Source organism: Phocoena sinus, chromosome 1 (genome assembly GCF_008692025.1).
Source record: "Phocoena sinus isolate mPhoSin1 chromosome 1, mPhoSin1.pri, whole genome shotgun sequence".
In the NCBI taxonomy this organism is placed as follows: Eukaryota; Metazoa; Chordata; class Mammalia; order Artiodactyla; family Phocoenidae; genus Phocoena; species Phocoena sinus.
Window position 1 is genome coordinate 137,078,203 of NC_045763.1, and position 14,130 is coordinate 137,092,332.

The window sequence follows — 14,130 nt, forward strand, 5'->3', positions numbered from 1 at the left end:
CTTCCTTGAAGAGGCCAGCCAACAATGTGAGCTGGCCCTGCCTGGAATGCCCACAAGCCTTTCTGACTTGGCCAAAGTACTGCTCAAACCAGCCCTGCACAAAGAATTGGAAGACGCTGGCGAATAGGATTCTTCCTTGAAGAGCTGTCAGATCTCACCAGGTACTTTTTAGCTCTGGAACTGTTCAAAGCCTACCTGACTACTTGGTTCTGTCTGAAAAGCCCTCCCATAGCCCCTCAATGTTGACATTAGCCTCACCTGACTTTCAGATGTGAATTCAGTCAAATGGCCACACCTGAGGCTAAGTTCAGGGACGCTCAGGATGCATCTTAGGTTCTGAGGCAGTTATGAGAAGAAAATCAGGAGGCCTGAGAGCTTCCAGCAGCCCAGGACCTCAGTCAGGAGTCTGGATGGTAACTGTCTCCGGTATAAGGCAGACCCAAGGCTTTTTGGGGATGGCTCTGCTCCAAACTGGTTGCAGGGCTGTCAAGATTTCAAAGGTCGGGCTCATTCTGATGCGAAGGCTCTAAGGACTCTATGGAGGATACTGGGGCCTAGTGATAATTTTTTCAAGGTCAGAGAAAGGCTACAGTGCATCATTAGGCTATGGGCAGAGAACTGGAGCTCCCGGGGTCACAGTCAGGGCTATTTTTTCTAGCTTACCTATGGTCTAGTCTTGGGTGGACATACGTCATGCTGCTAAGAGTCATCTGTGCTTTATTGTGAGGCAGTTTAGATTTCCTCAGTCTGACCTCCAGGAGTCTGGTTAGTGGGACAGAAGATAGAGGGCCCAGAGCACCAAGGACCAGCCTGTGTGCAGGTGCCAGAGCAGGAGGTCCTGGCTAAGCAAGGAGCACCTGGTGCTAGATGAAGCATCGAGGTGGACTGTGCCTGTGTGAGTGCTTAGAGAACCCTGGCCCCGCTTTTCCTTGAAACGCTGTGACTCGGAGGCATTTTACTCACCGCCCAAAACAAAATTCCCAGCCATACTTGGAAAGGCTACGTATAAACACACATTTTATTTATTTATGTTAGTTCAAATATACTATCTAGAGAATAAAAATTCAAATAGAAGTAATAGAGGATAGGTGTTACTGTTCACTGTCGAAACTAGTGATACTTCAGGTAACTGTCACTCAACTTCTGTAAGCTGAAGCAGAAACGAAAAGGGGACTCCAAAATTTGGCCAGCCTGCGGCCGTTCACTAGCTTCTCTTAAGAGTTAGTGCCAGATGGGATGGCTAGCTAATGGCTTTCCTAGCTGCACTGAGAAGAGCAAGGAGGGTAAATGGGAAGAAAAAAACAATGACTTGGAAAATGAGATGCAGGGAAAGGAAACAGGATTAAGTTAGGTGATATTTAGAGAGTCCTCTCCCCTTTTCAAGCTTTTATAATACTTTTTTTCAAAATTAAGTGGGTCAAGAAACACCTACAGGTATAAAGTGAGCATTTACATCATAAACTCCTGATTCCTAGATAGTTAAAAATGCCGAGCTGATTTCTTGAGTTACCAGTCTAATAAATTCAAGGACTGGGTCTTTTGTAGCTTTTATTTTTGATGTGTCAATATCTGGGCTTTGGTTTCTGAAATTAGGTTTCATAATTTATTTGTAATAACTTATAAAAACTGGACCTCACATCAAAAAAACAAAAGATACTTAAATGGTGAAAGATTTAACACACATTAAATTAACACACATTTAAGTTTCCTCAAATACTTTACATAAAATTTCAATCATTAAATGTCTAGTGAGTTCTATGCATAGGCAATGTAATAGCAGCTAGAAATAAAAAGGAAAAAAAAAAGAAAAAAGACCATGACACCATCCCTCCTAACTCACAAAGGAGCTTGAGGTCCAGCAGAGAAAGTAAGCAATTACAGCTCTTAACAGAGCGCCTGGTACACGGAATATGCGCAACAGGTGCAGAATAAATGGCCTGGGGCAAAGGCTCTAAGGTACGCAGAGGGTGCAACCGGAGCCCAGAGGAGGAAACCAGAGGGTGTGAGCGAGGGGAGCGGAGGCAAGGCTGCCTGCCAGCATCACTACAGGCTCAGCACACAAGGTCTTCTGCTTGAATGCATGATACACGAAGTCAGAATTTTTAAATTCCAAATACCTCTGTATTTTCTTTGATTGATACTGTATATTCTGACATTTACCCACCTGTCTATTTTTCCTTTCAGCTAATGCCTGCACAGATGAAGCTGACATCTGATCCTTCATGTCCTAATGAGATAAACAGAACACCAGAAAACAAATGAACATCCTTAAACAAAATCATGGTTAATATTTTGCACACTAGCAAAATATGCATAATTATTAATTTTTAAACAAAAATACAGCATTCTTTGACTTCTATTTTCAGTCTCAAAAATAAAGGAAATAAAGAGAAGGACATGCCCTTAAAAAGAAGTAACCGGGATACTAAATTTAAATATGAGGAAAGAGAAAGTACTTCCTGGGTACCTACCATAGGCCGGAAACACTGTTAAACATGTACACATATGATCACTGACTTTCCACAATGCCCCTGTGAAGCTGGTATTACCTTCATTTTACAACTGAGGACACTAAGACGTAGAAAGACTAAGATGCTTTCTCAAGGTCACATAGCCAGTAAATGGCAACCCTGAGGTATACAAACAAAAGCTGTGTTCAAGGGCTAGCATCTTTAAGTATAATACATGTAAAAAAACCATGCACTTTATGATAAAGTATATTTACCATTACATGCCAGAGAATATTTTCAAATAGTGATAAACAGGTAACGTATTTTATTTGAGTTGCATTCATGTGAAGTATAGACTATTTCTAACACCAGTATTTTCCAGAGTGGTATCAAAAATAATTTTGTATGCAAAGAAAAATGAATTACTTAATCTAAAACAAAACACTTGGGGATTCCCTGGTGGTGCAGTGGTTAAGAATCCACCTGCCAATACAGGGGACACAGGTTCGAGCCCTGGTCCAGGAAGATCCCACATGCCACGGAGCAACTAAGCCCGAGTGCCACAACTACTGAGCCTGCGCTCTAGAACCCGTGAGCCACAACTACTGAGCCCGTGTGCCACAACTACTGAAGCCGTGTGCCGCAACTACTGAAGCCGTGTGCCTAGAGCCCATGCTCCACAAGAGAAACCACCACAATGAGAAGCCCGCGCATCACAACGAAGAGTAGTCCCCGCTCACTGCAACTAGAGAAAGCCCGCGTGCAGCAACAAAGACCCAATGCAGCCAAAAATTTTAAAAATAAAAATAAAACACTTTATTAAATATGAGCCATTTGCATCATATTTAACTACAACCCAATACACTTTAAAATGATTTCTGCTGAGTACATGATTATTATAATACAATTTTTCTTGAAAAAAAAAAAAGGATGCCAAAATACTTTATAATTTCCGGTTGGCAAGTAGGCTATTTTAGAGGTGCAAATGTTGAAGTATTAGGCTTTAAAAAACTTCTTCCAAGACCCACGACAAGTGAATGGTAGATGAGACAGTGCCACAGCTTTCCTGATTCCTACTATGAGAAGTCTGAATGACAACCACCTTGCTGCAACCTTCAAACTGCCTGATCCCTCGCTCAGCAAATACCGACTGATGCCCAGTGTGTGCCAGAGCACAGCAGTGACGATACACAGTGTCCTTGCCTGACGGAGCTCACATCATGGTGGACAAGAGGCAAACAGCAGTCACACACACACTTCAACAGGGTGACTAGCATTTTGGGAAGGAAGGGAGTCAACAGGGCTGAAATCCAGTGGGTGAACACCACTTTAGAAAGATGGGGGTGACACTTGATTGAGACCTGAGGGCCGAGAATGAGCCCACCACAGAAAGAGCAAGGGCAGAGAATTCCAGGCAGAGGAAACAGCAAGCACAAAAGCCTGGAGGCAGGAAAGGCTCAATGCTTTAGCTTTTGAGAAGGAAGGCCCGATTGTCTGAAGAAGCCACTGTGTGCTGGGTGTCGGAGGGAAGATGTAAGACACGTCTGGCCAAAACATGCAGGACCTTCAAGCTGCTTAGATTTTATTCCAAGGTAGTGGTTGGCAAACTTCTTCTGTAAAGGAGTAGATATTAAATATTCAGCCTTTGTCACATTTTTTTTTTAAACCACCCTTTAAAAAATGTAAAACCATTCTTAGATCTCATAGGCCACAGACTGCAGGCCCCTGCTCTAAGGCAATGGAAAGCCCTTAAAATATTTTGAGCAGGGCCATGGAGTATTCTGGTTCATGTTTTAAAAGATCACTTTGGTTATTCTGTGGGGAAAATGTTGGCAATTAAGCAAAGCAGAAGTAAAGAGATCATTTTACTGCCACACATTGAAGTGCCGCCCACGATGGGAAAGGGTGCCTCTAGGAACAAGTGCCCTGACATTGGAGGCCTTCAACAAGAGAGTATGTGAGCCCTTGGAAATGACACTGGGCAAGTAGGGTGTCGTTCACCCACTGGATTTCTGAGGGTGCTCTACCTGGGGTCCAGCTGACCCATAAATTCTAAATTTTATCTGTTCACAAACCTCAAAAGAAAAAAAAATATATATATAAAAGAATGCCACCCACAGAAACTGAGAAAAATCTACTTAGTAAAAAAAGTATTCACCATAAAAATGGAGGTATTGGTACGTTTAAAACAAGGGAAACAGGGGCTTCCCTGGTGGCGCAGTGGTTGAGAGTCCGCCTGCTGATGCAGGGGACACGGGTTCGTGCCCCGGTCCGGGAAGATCCCACATGCCGCGGAGCGGCTGGGCCCGTGAGCCATGGCCGCTGAGCCTGCGCATCCCGAGCCTGTGCTCCGCAACAGGAGAGGCCACAACAGCGAGAGGCCCGCGTACCGCAAAAAAAAAAAAAAAACAAGGGAAACAGTGATATAAGCCATGTTTCTTAAATGTTTGAGATCTACCTGAGTCAGTCACCTGAGGTGCTGTTAAAAATGCAGGTCCCTGGACCCCACCCAGCCCTACTAAGTCAGACTCTAAGGAACAGTTTAACAAGTCTCCCAGGTGAGAAGCTGTTTGAGAAGCTCGGATCCCCACAAATTCTAGAAGCCTTCAAAGGAGACCATTATGCTGTTATCTCCTGGATTGCAGGATTCCTTTTCTAATTATCAATTAAATTGGAGTTTAAGATGATATTCTGATATTCAAACAATATGAATAGTACAATCCCATTTACTTGATATATATTAATAACTACACAAAGCAAATATCTGAATTGTTCACTGGTGGGATAATATATGCTTTTTTTTAATGCATTTTATACATTTTACAGTAGCCTTTTTAAAAATAATGAACATTACTTGCATAATAAAAATATCAGCCCACATGTATGGAAAAAGTGACTTTGAAGTTCCAGTTGAACTTTGAACACTGTCTGTAGAATGTGCTTTTGCTGTTAGAAGGTAGGACAGTGAGGGGGGCAGTAATGACTGTAAAAGCACACAAGGGAGCTTCTGGGGGGTGCTGGGAATGCTCTGGAATGCTTCTGGGTCTGCTTCCATGGTTGGGATCAGTTTATAAACTCTTTAAACTGTATATTTGGGGTGCATGCACTTTCCTGTACTATTATAACTTAATAAAAATGTTTAAAAGAAAACTACTGCTCTTGAACAATGGCTGGAAGGTAAACTAGACCAACCCTTTGAAAATAAATTTGGCATTTTGCATTAAGAGCTTTGATATTTGTAACAAATATCCACTGCCTTGACCCAGTAATTCTAATAGGACTTATTTTAAGGAAATGATAGAAAATATATACTGAAACAGATATGCAAAGATGTAAACTGCAGTGTTATTTACAATATGAAAGAAAAGTAGAAATAAGCATCATATCCAAACAAGAGAATAGTAACTTATAGTAAACCTATACACAATGTAATACCATGTACTAGACATTACACTTAGGAAGAGAATTCGGTGAACAGACAATTCACAGAAAAGCACAAATGATCAAACATGAAAAGATGCACTAATCCATTAATAATCAAAGAAGTGCAAGTTAAGAGATATTTTTCCCAGTTAGATTGGCAAAGATGAAAAAGATGAACACTACTTAGTGTTGATATAGGTATTAAGGAACACGGAATCTACACTCTGCTTTTAGAAATATCATTGATAAGGTCTCTTTGCAGGATACTTTGAAAATATTAACCAGTGTTTTAAATGTGCATTTTCATTGAACTTTTTAGTACTTAAATATTCAGGATATGCTCACAAAGATGGTTCCTGAAGTATGATTTGCAATTGCCAAAAATTAACAACCACCTAATATCTACCAATAGGGTCAATGATCAAACAGATCATAACAGAACCAGGCTAGAGAAGAGGTTAAGAGCATAGTCTTTCATGTCAAAGACCTGGGTTCAAGCTTAGTTACGCTTTTTAGTAACTATGCAAAGTTGCGCAAATTACTCAATTTTTCTAAGTGCCTGTTTCTTCTGTATAATATTTTATAGGGTCATTGTGGGGACTGATAAAGTATGCAACCATTAAAAAGGATCATCTAAATCTACTCTATCCAATAGCTATTAGCCAATTACGGTTACCTATTGAGATCATGAAATGAAGTCAGTGCAACTGAGGAATTAAATTTTTAATTTTATTTAATTTTAATTAATTTAGATTTAAATTCAATTACTGGAAAACTTTCACATGTCTGGAAAATACATGGTGTGCAAATCAACCTTTTCAACTGTATTATAAACTCTAAATGCAGACGAAGTATCCCCAATGAAAAGTTCACTTCTGAATTGAGATATCCTTAAGCGTAAAATATATGCCAGACTTAGAAGTTTTAGTAAAAAAAAGTTTTAAAAATTTAACAAAAAATCTCTATTACTTTTATATTGATTATATGTTTAAATAATAATCTTCTGGATATACTAAGTTAAAAAATACATTAAGTTCACCGTTTCTTTTTACTTTTAAAATATGACTACTAGAAAATTAAAGATAGCTTGCATTTTAGTATTTCTATTGGACAGCACTGGTCTAGATATATCTGTATTGATATAAGACTATGTCCACAATATTTTTTCATAGAAAAAAAATACAGACTAATGTCATTTCTTTTAAAAGTGTACTTCAATGTCTATAAAATGGCTAGAAAAAATACTTAAAATTGTGATTTTTTTTTAGGGAGTGGAATTACAGAATGGAGGGGCATTTCACTTCTTAATCAAAATTATCTGCATTTTAAAAATAGTATGAATTACTTTTAATTTTAAAAGTTAAAATAAAAAATGCTTATGACTGCATAACAGTATGATCACAACTATGTAAAAAACACAACAAAGTTTTGTGTTTACGTTTCTTATTTTGAGTTTAGGTTTTTCTATTTTTTCCTCTTGTAAAATTTTTCTAATTTTCTTTGAAATGAGCACGCGTTACTTTAATGAAATACACGGTTTTGGGCTTCCCTGGTGGCGTAGTGGTTGAGAGTCCGCCTGCCGATGCAGGGGACACGGGTTCATGCCCCGGTCCGGGAAGATCCCACATGCCGCGGAGTGGCTGGGCCCGTGAGCCATGGCTGCTGAGCCTGCGTGTCCAGAGCCTGTGCTCCTCAACGGGAGAGACCACAACAGTGAGAGGTCCACGTACCGCAAAAAAAAAAAAAAAAAAAAAAAAAAAAATACACGGTTTAAAGTTCCAGTTTAAAAATTTTCTGTTTAATAAAATATGTGTGTGTGGGTATATGTTAGCTCCGATGGTCAGTGAACTCAACAGCTGTGTGGTGCGCACCCTGTTTGGGGCCATGGCAGATGGTAAAGAGCTATGGCTTTCACTTTCAGGATGGCACTTTTTTTATGTAGTGTAAAAGTTGCCAGATACCATACCACAGATTACCTTCTTATTAGGATATGGAATTTTAAACTATGTCACTAAACAGTTTTGAGCATTTTTTAACCACCTGTCATGCCAAAAACATAATTACTCATCTTTTTTGAAAAAAAAAAAACAAGTTATTTGTTGTTGTTTTGGCCACACTGTGCAGCTTGTGGGTAGTTCCCCGGCCAGGGATCGAACCCGGGCCCTTGGCAGTGACAGCGTGGAGTCCTAACCACTGGACCGCAGGGAATTTCCTCATCTTCTTTCTAATACAAGAAGTTTAGAACAAGCAGTCAAGACAGCAGTTAGTATCGATAAAAAATGGTTCACCTGCCGAAAGAACAACAACGGTCCCGGTTGTTTATGCTCCTGTTCCCATTTTATGCCATCTTCCAAGCTGAGTGAACAGCACACTGTAAATCCCAGTGCTTCCCACTCATAGGAGTCACATCCCAGTGTCATTTGTAACCACAGAGTATGACTCACCCTTTTTGATTAACCAAAGCCATTTCTATCTTGACTTATAACTGACTACCACCAATTCTTGGGTTTTAAGAGGTTGGATTTTGGGGAGGCGGTGCTATAGTTCTGACTGCCTTTGAAAGTTTAAACAAAGTTGGAGAATGTTAGTGAGGATCATTTAATTGATAAAACTGAGATCCAGAGAGGCTAAATGACTTGCCATGCTGAAAATTTATTAAGGTCTCAGCTGAGCCTAGAACTCAGGTCTCCTCACCTCTCTCACTGTTCTGCCATTTACTGCAAAACCTTTCACTACTAAATTAACCCAACGTCACTTCTGCAATAGATTTCCGTAACACGAACATCTCACAAGCGAAAACTCTGATGTATACGTGACTCCACAAATGTAAAAATGATGACCTCAAAAATACCAAGGTTATATAAACAAAACAAGAATGTTTTGCTTTCTTTAGTAAAAGCTGCCAGCAAAACTTAATAAAAACTGCACGAACTTAAAAGACGTTTTGAAAAACATATACAAAACTTTTTAAACAAAAATGACTTATTAAAAAACAGTGGACATTGAGAAGATAAACAAAAATAACTTATTAAAAAGCAAAAACAGTGGACGTTAATTGAGAACAAACACAAGAGAAAGATTTAGTTCTTCAGGTAGAACAGCAACAACAGATGTATAATGCCCTAAGGAGGAGAAAGCACAATTGGCATACACTGTGGATCAAAAGGTATTCCTTTAAGCAACTAAATGAAAACCCACTGATAATGGTAACAGGAGCTTACATAAACTTGTGATGTACAAATTCCTAATCTGGGCTAGGTCTTGTGTTTCATTTCCCCAAATTGCTAACTCTCTGATCCCACAATATCAGTGTCCTCCAAGTGGAACCCAGAGAGTTCTGGATACAAATACTGTTCAGCTGAATGCAATAATATTGAATCAACACAATGCTTTTTTTAAAAAAAAAATCAAGTTAGCATCAATTACCACTTCTCTTCTACAAAACCTCAATTAGAATTTATTAAAATCAGATGAGCAAAAACTCAGTTAGGTACTACTAACCCATCACCGGCAAATAGTAGCAGCTTTCAAAAAGGAGTAATAAATTAGAAGAATGATTAAAAACTCTAAAACATTCAGTTGGGTCACACAGTTGAGTACAGTTTAGATCTCAACTATAAAAGGACTGCAACAATATGAAGTATGGACTTGATTTAGAATACTTCTTTCAAAGAACGTACTTTAAAAAGCTTTTCAATTATTATAAAATGAACTTTGGATTATACTTCCAATTATACCAACTCACTTAACTTTTACTATGTTGACCTCTGAATTTCAATTTGCAAAATTTACAAGTACTTCCTTGCAGAAAAACAAATATAATGATTAAAGTCAAGAATATATGCTTCACTGCAAGGCACCATTTAAATACCAACATCTACAAAAGTCATTTTCAGAAAAATCTATCACAAAAAATTAAAAAAGCACACACTACATTTATAAAGTAAGGAATTGGGAAATTATTTACCTTACCAAAAAAATACATCACCCAACAACAGGGCTTCCTTATCAGATAGCCTCTGAACTGGCTAGAGACTAGGAGTGTCTAATCCAAATGTTCATCATATAGATGGGGCACCTAGGTCTAAAAAGGTTACTGCCCCCATTACAATGTGGGTTTATTTCTAAACAATTTAGGTACATGGATACAGAAAGGCAACTAATGAGTAAAGGAACAAGAATATTTAAAGTACAGTGATAACCTACCATCTGAAATAATTTCAAAAGGAAATCACATGACATGGAGTCTTTGGCAAGCACACACCAAGGTTCCCGCCTAAGATGACTCTTAAAAAGCCATATGTTAGCACTGGTATGATCCCAAGTCTTTTTATTCAAGGAAGCTGCTTTCTAGTACATATGTTAAAGACAGGTGGTTCTCCTACATCTAGTTATGCTAATCAACTGGCTTAGCCATATAGTTTCAAAATACAAACATATCTTAATGATATAAGATTTCACTTAAATGCTATTTTCTCTTAGGTTTTTTAAATAATAGGTTATTATCTAAATAATTTTAGACTGAAGATTTGTTCCCTTGGATTGATTTTTTACATGCTGATAGATGCTTGCTTGCTCTGGATAACTCCCGAAAGGCTGTCAAGCCGTTGTATATTGAAATGTCAGTAAATGGGTTGCAAGAGTTCCAGAAGCAATTCAGATGGTGGAAGAGGCCGCCATCCAAACCCAGTAAGAGTACCCTTCACAATGCAAAGGGATTACCAATCAATCAGGAAAGCAAATGGTTTCTACAATAGCAGTTCTTCTTTTTGTCTAGAAATACAGTATACTAAGAAATATAGAGGAAAAAAGATAACTGGTTTGGAGGAATGAAAGGTATGGACAGGAAGATTACAGTAACCTTCCCAAAGCCAGCAGCCTACTCTCTCATTTTTGCTCTGAGAAAAAAGGCTTACCGATACTAAAAACAGATTTCTTTTCAATCAGAGAAATATGTAGAAAACTGGCATTTAATTCATATTAAAAAGGAGTTTCAGAGTTGACCTATTAGTTTAAATTAAAGGGAAGAGTTCAGAGAAGTCTGGCTATTTCTTGCACAAATTACACAGTAAGATCACATCCCTTACCCTGACGACTTGCCGAGTACTTGTGATGAAAGCTTTTCTTATACTCAATTCGGTTGCATCGAGGTTGAATTTCCTAGGATTTGCTTCGACTATGCGTGGGTCAAAAAGTCAAGGTAAACAATTTCATCATCGAAAACCTAACAACCAACGTCATGTGAAACCACAGAATCCCTCACAGCAATAAAATCTGGCCCAGCGTTTCTGAACACATAGTCAACTTGGCACTAATCACTCTCAAACTTTCTCTGCCCACAGCTAGATGAGGATCCTTGTGCCCCGAGGCAGAGATGACCTGCCTGGGTTCACTGCAAACCCATGGGTGTCTGACCACAGCTGAGCTGGGCTCTTCCAGATGCCTGCCAGCACGTTTTTTGACTCCAGATCACCTTTCAGTGGACAGCTTCTGTCCTGGGAAACAGCAAGCTGTTTTCATTTGCCATTCCAACTCATTCCACTTCTGCCAAGAAGCTAACTCTGCTTCTTAACCTAGAGATCGAGGCTTCTTTTGTGAAGCTTTCCTGCTCTCCTCACCCCCAGCTTGGTTCTGCTGATCCATGTCACTCACATGGCTCTCTGTACTTATCTCTTATCATCTGCAAGTATACACTTGTGCCAATATTTGACTAATGTCTGTTTCTCCCACCCCCAAGTCCCTCTATACTCCCACCGTAAATTCTACAAGGGTTGGTATAGTTTTGCTTATCAATCCAATCTCAGTAACTAACAAAATGTCCAGCACATAGCACACTCAATAACTATTGCTGAATGACGAATATCTATTAAAACTTTTGTCCTCTAATCTCACAATTTCTCTATCTCCCCCAATCTTTTTCTCATCCCTCCTACCTCGAGGGAAGACATATCTCCCTGTAACTGTGCTTTTGATCCCACTCCCTCACGTATTTTGTTCCACTAGTTTTAGAGAACACCTTTGTCTTTTAATAATTTAGAAGGTGCCCCGGGGTCACTGTGATTAATAGAAATTATGGACTCCACATCCAGTCTGACTCCAGGGTCCAAGCTCAAAATCACTGCGCTAGGCCACCTTCACGTTGCAGGATCTGACTACTCTACCTTAGATTACTGGTCAACGATTTTAAGTGTGTCAATGGTACGAATAAGGGCAACATCAATCAACGATAAAAGGCAATATCTAATCTATGTACTTGAGACATCTAGATGAAACTTGTCCATCTGTCTGCTTGCCTCACGTGGCACAGACACTGCAGAAAAGGATATTGATGGTTTCGTCCAGGTCCTCTAGATCCCACTCTATGCTCCGGAGGTTGTTTCTCAGCTCGTTGGTGGTCCAGTCGATTTCTTCCCTCGTGGCTGTGGATGGGTCCTGGAGGAGCTCTGTCCATCTCTGAAACAATCCCTGTGCAGTGTTGACTGCTTTCTGTACCTCTCTGTATTCAGGTGAAGGGAAAGGAGAGATATGAGACAGCATGTTCCACGAGCAACTTATAAGACTTGGGTGAACCTTTACGATCAGACACCATCCTCAGCAACCACCATTCCCCAAAGTGTTTTTAAGTCGTTACAGAAGGCTCTTCATGGACAAATATCAAAGTTCAAAACTTTAAAATAACAGGCTGAGTATTATGTTCTCAGCTGATTTCAAAATAAAACAGCCACTACTTAAGCAGCTATAATTACCAAGTTGGTTTGTGAAGGACAAAATTTAATTTTTCTAACGGACTGTCCTTAAAAGTAGTCTAAGAAGCTATAATATAAATTAACTAAAGAGCCGTTAACATTCACACATGTTGCCAGTTGGAGTGAAGTAATTTATATTCAGAAGAAAAGGTTCTAAAACAACTTTCCCTTTCTTGGGGAGGTTCGTGTGGAAGAGGGGTAAAAAAGGATAGAAGGAAGGGTTACTCTTACACAGCTAGTCTTTTAGAAGGCAAGTATTTTAACCTGAGACATTTTAAAATCCAACATCTCATTAGAAGATTCCTAAACATTATTAGCTTTAAATGTATCTACTTTCCTGGATTAAGCAACTCTGTAGAGCAGATTAGTGCTTCATGCTTAGGGAGTGAGACTAGGCCATTAAGAGCGATGGTCTATTTTGCTTTTAGATACAGTCACAAGGTCTTAAAAACTCCTCCCCTGCCACTGGGCCAGTATCCACCATTTAAATATTATAACCTAACACTACCACATATAAAAGCCAAAAAGGACTCATTGTATAATCATGGTCTCTTGTGTACAAAGATTATAATCTTCATGCTCCTAAACGAAGAGATCTGTTTTGATCCTTCTATGATTTCTTCACCAGTTCTTCTGGGTGTTCAATCAGTGTGTTCATTATCTATCGCTTTAAAACAGAAATTGCACGCATCCTATTCCCTCTGACATTTCAAGTACCAGAGGAGACAGCACTAACAAAATGAAGAAAGGTGCCTTACAATATCTTGGACTGTGAATACTGATGAGAGCTAAAAAGCTGAATGTTAAATACAGAATACAGCCATTGGGCCCAGCTGAATAAATCACTGAGCTCAACGCGGCCAACAATGAATCTACCAAGGTTATGTTCATAACCAGTTCATGGGTTAGGCAAGTCCCCTCATTTTTCCTCTCACATCAGTCTTATGCTTTTAGCGCTAAAGAGAAACTCTATTTGAGACAAAAAGAGGAAGGACTAAGTAAGTGAGATGTCAATCTGCTATTTTTACTCTTTACTGAAGTTTCTGGCTGATTTGGTAAAGAAAGAGGTATACATTTTGCCATAATATGAAGTACTTGGTTTATTTGTAAGTGTTGAATATCCTCTATGACAACAGAAGACAAGAGTTAAAAAGGTATCTAAAATGGTATCTCATTCTAAAGAATATGAAAATTATCAGTTCTGTAAAGGAAATTTGAATTCCTTTTTGAGAACTAGAAGCCTCGGGCTAGGGCATACCACGTTCTCCACACCAGGAGACAACTAGGATGCCGGAATTACACTCTTAAGCAGTGATCCATAAACTTTTTTGGTCTCAGGGCTCTTTTGCACTTTTCAAAATTACTGAAGACTCCAAAGAATTCAGATTAATGTGGACTCTATCTATTGCCACTTACTGTATTAGAAATTCAAACATATTTAAAAGTATTGACCAATTAATCCAACATAATGATGAAATTATGATATGTTAATGTTTTCACCAAAAATTTCT

General features: G+C 39.1%; 1 protein-coding gene across 1 annotated transcript in view; it reads right to left on the reverse strand.

Annotated features, from left to right (window-relative positions):
- STX6 (syntaxin 6) overlaps positions 1-14,130 on the reverse strand; it is a 45,475-nt gene that overhangs the window by 15,984 nt on the left and 15,361 nt on the right. The window contains exons 2-4 of the mRNA XM_032623814.1: positions 12,200-12,369; positions 10,961-11,055; positions 2,165-2,227 (exon numbers count right to left, since the gene is read on the reverse strand). Coding sequence (XP_032479705.1) covers positions 2,165-2,227; positions 10,961-11,055; positions 12,200-12,369 — 328 coding nt within the window. The remainder of the gene's footprint in view (positions 1-2,164; positions 2,228-10,960; positions 11,056-12,199; positions 12,370-14,130) is intronic.